This window comes from Lactuca virosa, chromosome 6 (assembly GCF_052849685.1).
Source record: "Lactuca virosa cultivar CGN04683 chromosome 6, Lactuca_virosa_CGN04683_v6, whole genome shotgun sequence".
NCBI classification, from domain to species: domain Eukaryota; kingdom Viridiplantae; phylum Streptophyta; class Magnoliopsida; order Asterales; family Asteraceae; genus Lactuca; species Lactuca virosa.
The window spans coordinates 73729086-73740397 of record NC_136431.1 but is presented as its reverse complement, the minus strand read 5'-3'; the positions used below and the strand labels follow the sequence as shown (position 1 = coordinate 73740397).

General features: G+C 35.4%; 1 protein-coding gene and 1 long non-coding RNA gene across 5 annotated transcripts; one reads left to right on the top strand and one right to left on the bottom strand.

Moving 5' to 3' along the window:
• Positions 1-251: 251 nt before the first annotated feature.
• LOC145118613 (peroxidase 60-like) lies at positions 252-2017 on the bottom strand. The gene is made up of 4 exons (XM_079054308.1): positions 1734-2017; positions 1211-1390; positions 949-1111; positions 252-883 (listed from the first exon to the last, which is right to left on the bottom strand). The coding sequence occupies exons 1-4, from the start codon at positions 1971-1973 to the stop codon at positions 447-449; spliced, it is 1020 nt and encodes a 339-aa protein (XP_078910434.1). The 5' UTR covers positions 1974-2017; the 3' UTR covers positions 252-446.
• A 5631-nt stretch (positions 2018-7648) lies between these two features.
• Positions 7649-10348, top strand: LOC145118778 (uncharacterized). Of its 4 annotated transcripts, none has more exons than XR_013713448.1 (6): positions 7649-7939; positions 8045-8322; positions 8495-8666; positions 8870-8944; positions 9856-9949; positions 10081-10348. It is a non-coding gene; the product is annotated as an uncharacterized LOC145118778 (long non-coding RNA). The 4 variants fall into 4 exon arrangements; XR_013713447.1 differs by having other exon boundaries at positions 9856-10014; XR_013713445.1 differs by having other exon boundaries at positions 7650-7939; positions 9856-10348.
• Positions 10349-11312: the final 964 nt, after the last annotated feature.

The following is an 11312-nucleotide window of genomic DNA, read 5'->3' as shown; positions in this document are numbered from 1 at the left end:
TACAATCCTTTTATTTGGGGTACAATAACATAAAATATGTTTAGAAATAATTTTTTTTATATACTACATATAAAACATTTTTTTTAGATGCTATAATACCCTCACCGCCCACTCATGAAGTTCCAAGCAATGACTCTAGGCATATTCTATCCAACTCAAGACAATCGCAAAACAATCTAGATATGATTGAGTAATACGATGAGGGGTTGAAATTAAAGTATAGAGATCCATGTAACTTACACAAAAATCTGTGAAACAAAAACAAGGACATGATTGATTATTCAAAAAGAAATGATCAAAATTCCTCACAATCAAACAAATACGATATTTAATCCCTCAAATACATAGCTCAATAAAAGTAAAAAATCAAGTGAATAAACAGACAACAATATATGTGAAACATAAGGACATATAAAACATGTTTAAAACCCTATACAACTTTTCAATCAATTAACTAAAGAAGTTAAAGTTGGTACGTTGACTGCTCGGCATGATTTCCTGATCTGCCCTTGTTTCCCTGTAAGAACTTGGGTAGCACCCAACTTAACCATGGCTTGACCAAACCGGGTGTTGAAATCAGAGGAGCGCGCAATGGCTGCAACCGTGGACTTGCTAAGACGGTCTGATGCCAAATCTTGATCAAATTGAAGAACTCCTCTACCCATAATAATTTGACTGTAGAAAGATTTGTCCACAACTGCAGAGCTAAAAGGGTTTTGATCCAAGTTGGCAGTGGGATCAGCTGTCGTGTTCTGAGGGCATTTACTCCTCAACGATGATAACAGCGATAAATCCATGGACGGGTCTGGTTTCCCAGTGTTCTTGTAATTGTAAAGACGGTCTTTAAACAATGAACAATGAGCGATTCCGATAGTGTGACCACCTGTACATTACACACGTTAAGCAAAATTTTATGCTATAACTATCAACAAGAGGTTGGTGTATTACCAAGGAGATAGATCATATCGGTGGCTGTGAATCCTTTGAGAGCAAAAGCTCGAATGGCACTTGACACCGATGAAGTAGGAGGTGGAAGGGTTAAAGTATTTTGTGCAAGAGACACAAGTCCGTCCCTTCTTCCTGTTTGGACACTGTATCTAGCTCCACCACTCTGCATTTACATTATCTTAAGGTTATTATACGGAGTAAGAGTTACATGAAATCCCATGCATTTAATATTGATGAATGGAAAAAAGTTATGGTTTCTTACGAAGGAGACGACATCTCTTGTAGCCATAACAATTATATCTGCACAAGAAACCACTCCTGGGCATACATTCTCGACCGCGGCTTTAGCAGCATCAATGACATCATAGCCTCTAACGCTTAAATTTGGGGGTGCGGTTTTCTCAGAGTTGGGTCCGTCTAGTAGGATGGACGCATCGCAACCCTTTTGTTTCATGAAAAGTTAGAATGATTCATGAAAAGTTAGAATTATTAGGGTTTTTTGAAACGTAAAACTTAACCATGCAAAAATTGCTCTTCAAGAAACTAGGCGCTGCATGCATTGTAAAATCCAAATTTTTTAGAACAGAAGCTATTTTAAAACCAATAGAAAAACCAGCAAGCATCTGGGAAGAGTATACTAAAGAAAGCAATAATCGAAGAACAATACGCATGATGCCTAATACTGACAGTGATAATCAAGAGGGACAAGCAGCTCAAAAACACTACCAATAGATAAACTTGGAAGTCTTTAAGAATGTACAAGTCAATTATGATAAGAAACTTACATTGACAAAGCAATCATGGAACTGCATGCGAATGAGAGCGGGGGCAATTTTTCTGTTTGATAGGAACTTGGAGTAGACTGTTCTTCTTACGATATCTTCAACATCTGAAGCTCGGCATTTGCCATTGTAGAACCCATACTGGAGCCCACCATAGCCGAGAGTAGCATAGCATTGCCCAGCGAGGTTGAAGAAGATGACCCCAACTGCTAATGCGACTATTTTACAGTCTGTCCTCGACATTTTCCTATGCAAGTTCTTAAATGAATTGGGGGTGAAAAACAAGAAATGGTTCCTGGGTACTTATAAGGATGAGAAAGTATATTAGTGCTTCAATGGTCTTCACGACTTTCGTCTTGTGCATTGAGCAGGAGAGACGTGTCCGGCATCATTGTTTGAGACTAAATTTTTTTCTTTTCTTTATTCAAAGTTCAATGGAGAAATATTATGAGAAGAAATTTATTTAATTCAATTATGATTGTAGTTAATAATTATTAGATAGTTGTGGGTGTCCTTTTTCTTTTGTATTTGGTATCAACATAGACTTGCTCTTGTCAACCAATTCATGGTGTGAGTTGACATTTATATTAATTAACAAGAAGATTTGATTATTTATTAGATATCTAATTAAGTGTTGTTAACTAAAACGAAACAAAAATAGCTATCTTGAAAATGTAATAAAATCCTTTAAATTTTGCATATTTTTAGTGGGTTTACACTTTACACTTTACCCAAACATAAATTATTTATGGGTCAAAGCCCTAAACTTTTATCACTACTAGAAAAATTAAAAATACCTACGAAATTTTCCTACGGAAATATTCCGTCGGAAAATACCGACGGAATACCTACGGAATTCCGACGGAAAACGATGCCCTAAATTACTGACAATATTGTGACGGAATACCTACAGAATACCGACGAAAGACAAATCCGTCGGAAATCCGTCGGTAAATACCGACAGAATAGCTACGGAACTGACAAAAAGACTAATTTGTTTAATTTCCGTCACAAATCCGTCGCTAAATAGTAATTTATTAATTTTTTACTATTATTATTATTATTATTATTATTATTATTATTATTATTATTTATTACTATTATTATTATTATTATTATTATTATTTCCGTTATTTTTATTATTATGTCCTACGGATTACCTACGAATTTTTTTTATTTTCGACATTTCGGGCACCGGACGTCGTTTTTTTTCGCTTCGTTTTTTTCGCATCTCTATTATAAATGATTATCTATAGTTTTCCCAACTTATACCTGATACCTAGATGTTTATAGTGGCGTACTCATTTTGATCGGTTACACATTTCACACTTTAAAATTACAATCACATTAACATATGTACATATACATACACACACATACACATTAACATATCCATTCATATATGCCCATAGAAACATAAATTCATATATACCCATAGAAACATACATTCACACATACATTCTTAGACACACATTCACACATACACATAGATTCATATACACACATATACATACATACACATATATTCATAAATAAACACATTGACCAACCTCTATGAATGTATGTGTCTATGGTTATATGTGAATGTTTGTGTAATTGTGTATGTGTATGTATGTATATGTACATATGTGTGTATGTGTGAATGTATGTGAAAGGAGTAACTGTGCGAAATGAGTAACGGATCTAAAGGTGCACGTGGTTATACACACATATATATTAGGTATAATTTGGTGATAGTATATATAATCATGTATAATAGAGGTGTGAAAAAAACGAAGCGAAAAAAACAACGTCCGGTGCTCGAAATGTCGAAAATAAAAAAAATCCGTAGGTAATCCGTAGGAAATTACCGACGGAATAGCGACGGACAGCCCCTTCCGTAGGTAATCCGTAGGAAATTTCCTACGGATTACCTACGGAAGGGGCAGTCCGTCGCTATTCCGTCGGTAATTTCCTACGGATTACCTACAGATTTTTTTTATTTTCGACATTTCAGACACCGGACGTTGTTTTTTTGGCTTCGTTTTTTTCACACCTCTATTATACATGATTATCTATAGTTTTCCCAACTCATACCTGATACCTAGATGTTTATAGTGGCGTACTCATTTTGATCGGTTACACATTTCACACTTTAAAATTACAATCACATTAACATATGTACGTATACATACATACACATACACATTGACATATACATTCATATATGCCATAGAAACATAAATTCATATATACCCATAGAAACATACATTCACACATACATTCTTAGACACACATTCACACATACATATAGATTCATATACACACGTATACATACATACACATATATTCATACATAAACACATTGACCAACCTCTATGAATGTATGTGTCTATGGTTATATGTGAATGTTTGTGTAATTGTGTATGTGTATGTATGTATATGTACATATGTGTCTATGTGTGAATGTATATGAAAGGAGTAACTGTGCGAAAGGAGTAACGGATCTAAAGGTGCACGTGGTTATACACACATATTTATTAGGTATAATTTGGTGATAATATAGATAATCATGTATAATAGAGGTGCGAAAAAAACAAAGCGAAAAAACAACGTCCGGTGCCCGAAATGTCGAAAATAAAAGAAATTCCGTAGGTAATCCGTAGGAAATTACCGACGGAATAGCGACGGACAGCCCCTTCCGTAGGAAATTACCTACGGATTACCTACGGAAGGGGCTGTCCGTCGCTATTCCGTCGGTAAATTCCTACGGATTACCTACGGATTTTTTTTATTTTCGACATTTCGGGCACCGGACGTTGTTTTTTTTTCGCTTCGTTTTTTTCGCATCTCTATTGTAAATGATTATCTATAGTTTTCCCAACTTATACCTGATACCTAGATGTTTATAGTGGCGTACTCATTTTGATCGGTTACTCCTTTCACACTTTAAAATTACAATCACATTAATATATGTACATATAGATACATACATATACACATTGACACATACATTCATATATGCCCATAGAAACATACATTCATATATACCCATAGAAACATATATTCACACATACATTCTTACTCCTCTTTCCCCATTTCCAGATTTTTTCCCTCCATTCAGTGGCGCATCTTCCGGCGTGTCTCCCGAAGCATCTTCCGGTGTATCTCCCGGCGCATCTCTCCGTTTGGTGGAACCCTTTTTGCTCGATTTCATATACACACACACATAGAGATACATAAATAGGTTGGTTGGTGGTGTTGAAGGATTGCAATGGTGGTTTGAGATAGGCGATTGTTAGTGTTGGAAGGAATGATTGTCATGGGTGGGAGTTGATGACGTGAAAGGAAAAAGGGAAAGGAAAAGGGGAAAGGAAAAAGGAAAAAGGAATGATTGTGCTTGCAATCATGGTTGGTTACCAAAAATGGCTTATAAAAGCCCTAAATCTCCCCAAAGAGGGATCTAACAAATGAACAAGCAAGGTATCGACTTTATACCTTCTGGGAACTGCAAATGATGCACAAACTTGAACCCCTTTGGTCTTCTCTTGATTCATCTAGGCCCTTCCTTCTTCCTTGTGATCAAGACCACCAAGAATCACCACAAATGCCTTTAGATCTTCACACACACAGTTAGGGTTTGCTATGGGGGGTTTCTGGAAGCAATAGGGACGAAGGGTGGCTGAATGAGATGTTTAAATAGGGTGCAAACCCTTAGATTAGGGTTTTGTCCAGTCAGAGTCTACTCGTCGAGTCCGGAAACCGACTCTGAAAGCCTAGTGCCCCAAGTGTTGCCCCAAGTATTACCTTTGGTAATTTTGTGCTTAATGATTAAGTCCTTGCCCTTTTAAGCCTAGGGTTTGGGTTTTGAACCCATCTTGGTGGTTATTGGGGGTTTGACTTCTGAAAGCCTAGTGCCCCAAGTGTTGCACCTCTAATGGAGTCACAAACACCTAATGCAACAAGATGACTTAGGAGAGAAGGATTCAGCTAGGGCTTCATACAAAACTCATCGATCCGAAATCCTTATGTAGAGGGTCTATTTATAGCTGTGGCTGCTAGGGTTTTCAGGTGGAAACCCTAATTCCTTACTTAGGCAACAAACAGACTCAAGGGGATGAGGAGGCGGTTGTATCTATGGGAGATATTCAGGTTGGAGGGCACTTGAACTATGTAGGGAGACCAGTGGTATCATCATCATCATCATCATCATCATCATCATCATCAACACCACCACCACCATCACCATCACCATCACCATCACCATCTCCATCACCCATCACCCATCACCATCACCATCACCATCACCATCACCATCACCATCACCATCATAAGTAATCCATCGGATGGCTCCATCGTCCCTCTCAGTCCACAAAAAGCCCTAACTCGAAACCCTAAAGCTTTTTGAGTGTTCTTGAGCCATTTTTGGGTGTTTAAAGTTGTTTGAAGCTTGAAGAAAGAAGTGGAAGCTTGGGGGTTCTTGAAGAAGCAAGTAGATCCAGAGTCTTGGTTGCATTTCCAGCTTGGCTGAGGTAAAAAGCTTCAACCTTGACTTCTCATTTGTTAGACCTTCTTTAAGGCTTGAATCTTGCCATTTTTGGGCATTTCTAAGCCACCTTCGGGTTTAGAGCGTGATGTAGAGTGTTAACTTCAGATCTGGACCCATTGAGGGTTCCCATGGCATAAAGGTGCCAACTTTGTTGCTATAAGGGTCCCATGCATCATATAAGCCTCATTTTAAGGCCATTTGAGCCAAATCCCCCATGCATGGACGTCAAGTTTATGACTTTACGTGTAATATGGACCCTAGGAGGTTAGATCTATGTTCTGGATGCATTAAGACCAACTGAAATCAACTGAATAGTTTTTTTCCCTTCGATTTTATCGCACTTCTACTATGCATGATTATCTACACTTTCACCAACTTATACCTAATATCTACGTGTGTAGAGCCATGTGCACCTTTTGATCCGTTACTCATTTCATGCTTTAACATTACAATCAATGCTTTTTCCCACACACGTACACATACATACACACATACACATACATACATACATACATAGAAACACTCATTTCAATTTTTAACATTGTAATACCTATTAATACATTCAGATACTTACATAATCATACATAAACATACATACATATACACATATACATACACATATATACATATGCACATTCAAATACATATTCACATACACATACATGGACATACATAAACAGGTTGGTTAATGACGTTGAATGATTGCAATGATGGTTTTATATAGGTGGTTGGTAGTGGTGGAAGGAATAATTGTCATGGGTGGGAGTTGATCGCTAAACACTACTACTTTGAAAAAATGATTTCAATAATTTAGTATAAATTTGGGAAAATATAGATAATCATGTATATTAGAGGTGTGAAAAAAACGAAGCGAAAAAAAACGATGTTTGGTGCCCGAAATCTCGAAGATAAGGGCACCAAACGTCATTTTTTTCGCTTCGGTTTTTTCACGCCTCTATTATACATGATTATCTATAGTGTTGCCAACTTATACGTAATAATAATAATAATAATAATAATAATAATAATAATAATAATGGAAATAATAATAATAATAATAATAATAATAATAATAATAATAATAATAATAATAATAATGGAAATAATAATAATAATAATAATAATAATAATAATAATGGAAATAATAATAATAATAATAATAATGGAAATAATAATAATAATAATAATAATAATGGAAATAATGATAATAATAATAATAAAGGAAGGAAATCGGTATTCAATAAGAGAAACGAAGCAACCCTTATAAACGGATGTGGCATGCCCGGCCAATTGGTACAGACTTTGGAATTATTCATGTTAGACGCGAGTTCGAACCCCTTTGCCTGTTTCTTTTTTGTCCGTCACCTTTATTTCGTTTACCCCCTTCTTTTATTTCGTTTACCCGCTTCATTTGCCCCAAATATGTTTTAGGGTTCATTTTCCCTCCCGTATGATTCAAGAGTCCCACCTCCCATCTCCCACCTTTTCATCTCCCACCTTTTCATTCTGTCGTAGATGGATCCAATCCCAACGCCGACCTCCTTCCATCTCCGATACGATTCAGCATCCACCATCGTTCCTTCTCACCGCCACCGCTCCACCAAACTCGGCTTGCGCTGTAAACAATCACTGGTCCACCTCGTTCACCCATGTCATTGTTGAGAATCGATTTGATATCCAGGTAAGTTTTTTTTTTTGGTTTAATTTCGTTTAGGTTTCGTTTTGGGTTAGGATTGATCATTTCGATCTTGGCTTTGTTTTAATTTTGGGTTCCGTTTGTTAACAGAGCATATGATTGAAGGGTTTCCTCTCTATCTTCATTTATCCCGATTTCTCCTCTGCTCTTTCACTACCAAGTAACAACGACGTCGACTGGCTCTCTTCGCCATTGACATCGTCGCTACATCCAAGACAGTTACGTCGTCACCTCCATCCAAAGCACCGACGCCGCCTGCCTCATTATCCCCTCCAACGACCGAGAACCCTAGCACTAACCAATGTTTACAGCCACCCACTAGCCTCAAACTCTATCACTCCATCATCAGCTGTTTGATTGATTTCCAGGTTCGTGTGATTCTTTTTTCTATGGTTTTCCTTAGATTTTATGGAATAACTCACTCCTGGTGTAGAATTTGGTTTTCTGGTGTTCGATTGAAAATAAAAAAAGAGTAAATTTTGTTCCCTGCTTTTGGAAGAAATGTATGTGTGTGTTATGATTTCTATTTTTATTTTGCAGAATTTGGTTTTCTGCGTTTTTTATGAACAGAAAACGAAGGATGAAGAGAAATCGTTATGATTTCTATTTTTATTTTGCAGCAAGATAGGAGTTTGCTTTTACAAGATGCCAACTGATCTGAATGAGAAGATCTTTGACCAAAACTGGTGGAAGCTATAGATGAGCTACACAGGTTGCTTGATGATGTATTTTCTAATGTATTTATATATTTTCATTTGATTTTTATGGCTATAAACATTATTTCATTATTGTATTATTTGTGTCGTTCATAGGATGAGTTAAGAGATGCAGTTTTATTATTGTAATATTTGTGTCATTCATACCTCCATTATTTTAATGTATAGTATAATTATATTATTCAATTAATATTTGCAGTTGATAGAACATAACAAAGAAGGGTGACGTCTTTAACCACACGTGGGTGTCTTGACTGGGGATTCTTATAAGCAGGTATTGTCACTGTCATTTTTGGATTTCCTATTTCATTGCTTGCATCTTAATAATAGAATGCCTAATTTTTTTTTAATTTGAACTGGTTTTTTTTCTGCAAAAATAATTGGATATTTAAATTTGTAGGCATCTAATGTGGCTTGCCTTCCATCAATTAAAAGCGGAAATAATCATTTTTGTAAATAATTTAATATAACGGCATTCAGTGCTTAAAAATAACTTTTTGAAAATAAAAATAATCTTATTTTTTCGGTCAAATGGCTAATCTCTATTTTGCAATAAGCATAGAAGCATGATGGTTGTGTGTGTATGGCTGGTCCATATCATTTAATTCAATTGATGTTTAAATTTATTGCAACCTTTCATGTGTTGACCATTTTGCCCTCGGTGCCCTATTGTTTAGTTTTTGGGTTATTTGGTGGTGGTGGTTGTTGTTTCTATCATTCTTTTGTTAGTTTTTAAGGGATACCTATAACATTCTATTGATGGATTGATATATGAAAGCATTTATTTTTGGTCAACATCTTGTTCATTTTGCCCTTGGTGCAATTTTGGTGAACTTCAGTCTTTTGGTGGTGTTGTCCCTGTTATTAACTCAAATCATTGTGATATTTACAAATGAATTGCAAGCTCTCCCTTCCCCTCTTTCTCTACCTCCGCTATTTCATCCCTTTACTCTCCTGTACCATCATATGCATGTATTTTACATGCTAAAAGTAGCATCCTCAATATCATGTTTCACTTACTTCATGCTCTACAAAAATTACAACAATGTGAATTTTGTTCATGGTAATTCTGTATTGAATTTACGCATTTGTCCCTTAAACGTAGTATATGTTTTACTTTAATGTTGATAAATGCTTCCAATAGCTTCTAGCCTGGTAAACTTTTTTTTTTGAACTCTTCTTCAGGTTTACTGTTTCTGATCTCGGAGGGAAAATGGTAAAGGATCAGAGGGTGGGTGTGGCTATGGAGCATGGGATTAAGTACATTGATAACAAATATGTAAAATGTCTATTAAGCAAAGACAGAAGTCGTTCTAACCCATGCGGAGCATGGGATCTTCACTTGTGTGTATATATATATATATATATATATATATATTTGTGATAATTTATTATGGTGTGTTGAAACAGGAACACTTGGCGGCCTTTGATTCAAAACTCAAATTGAAGAACAATTGTCGGGGTTTATCGGTTAAGCTTAACTTGGTAATTTACCAAGTAATCCCCCAAATAATTCTCAGTTTTATGTTTTTAAGCACTTAGTTAAACATTTATAGTTGACACTTTTAATGTGTATTGTTAGACACATTTAGTATATTATTAGATAATGTTCATTAGTAATGCATTTGTATTTGATACTTTTTAAGGTATTAGATGATGTTTATTAGTTTTGTTGTAATGTTATTAGTTTTGTTGTAATGTTATTAGTTTTGTGGTTGAGTTTCAATATTATTATAAGTTTAATCTAATGAGTTTTGTCAATATATTGGAGAGAAAAAACTGGAATTTTTGTTATTTATTGCTGTTTTTTTAAAAAAAAAAAAGAGATTTAGTGACGGAATACCTACGGAAAATCCGTTGGTAATATGAGCCGTCGGAAATCCGTAGGTGATAAAGTGAATGTCAATTAAAGTGGGTCCCGTCGGTAACCGTAGGTATTCCGTAGGTAAATTACTGACGGAAAAATGTTGTCGGTATTCCGTAGGTATTCCGTCGCAAATCTGTCGGTAATATTTACCCACGAACGTTTATGCTACGGCCCGTTTTCCGTCGCAATTCCGTAGGTAACACCTTATACCTACAGATTTTTCCGTAGGTATTATCAGATTTTCCAGTAGTGTAAGGTTTTTTAAAATTTGGTTTTTATGAGGTAACTAGGTTGTAAACGAACCGCATGTTTATGAATCATTCGATGGGTAGTTTGTTTTTATGTTATAAATAAACGAACATGAACATAAATTTTTGTTTGTTGGGTTAAAGAAACAAACATGAATAATTATCTCATGCGTTCATTTATGTTTGTGAACTTTTGTTTATGTTTGTTTAAGTTCATTTATATTCATATATGTTCAGTTATGTATGATTACATTATTATGTTATATGTTCGTTTATGTTTATATATGTTAAACTGTTTTTTTTTGTTTATCTCTATCCGTTTATGTTCGTTCGTTTATATATGTTTATTATGTTCACAAATATAATGAGCGAACACGAACAAGTTTTAACTTGTTAAACGAACGAACATGGACAAGAAAACTCGTATGTTTATTCGTTTGTGTTCATTGGTTTGTTTGACTAACTTACATGAACAAGTCTTTATCCATATTCGTTCGGTTTGTTTAAATTCCTAGAGTTAAACCTCT

What these genes read in the sequence shown, in the direction of transcription:
- LOC145118613 (XM_079054308.1), bottom strand. Translation starts at nt 1,973, where the DNA reads ATGTCGAGGACAGACTGTAAAATAGTCGCATTAGCAGTTGGGGTCATC. An exon ending in TCCATGATTGCTTTGTCAAT is followed by an intron (nt 1,391 to 1,733) that starts GTAAGTTTCTTA and finishes ATGAAACAAAAG; the next exon opens with GGTTGCGATGCGTCCATCCT. An exon ending in CGATATGATCTATCTCCTTG is followed by an intron (nt 884 to 948) that starts GTAATACACCAA and finishes TGTAATGTACAG; the next exon opens with GTGGTCACACTATCGGAATC.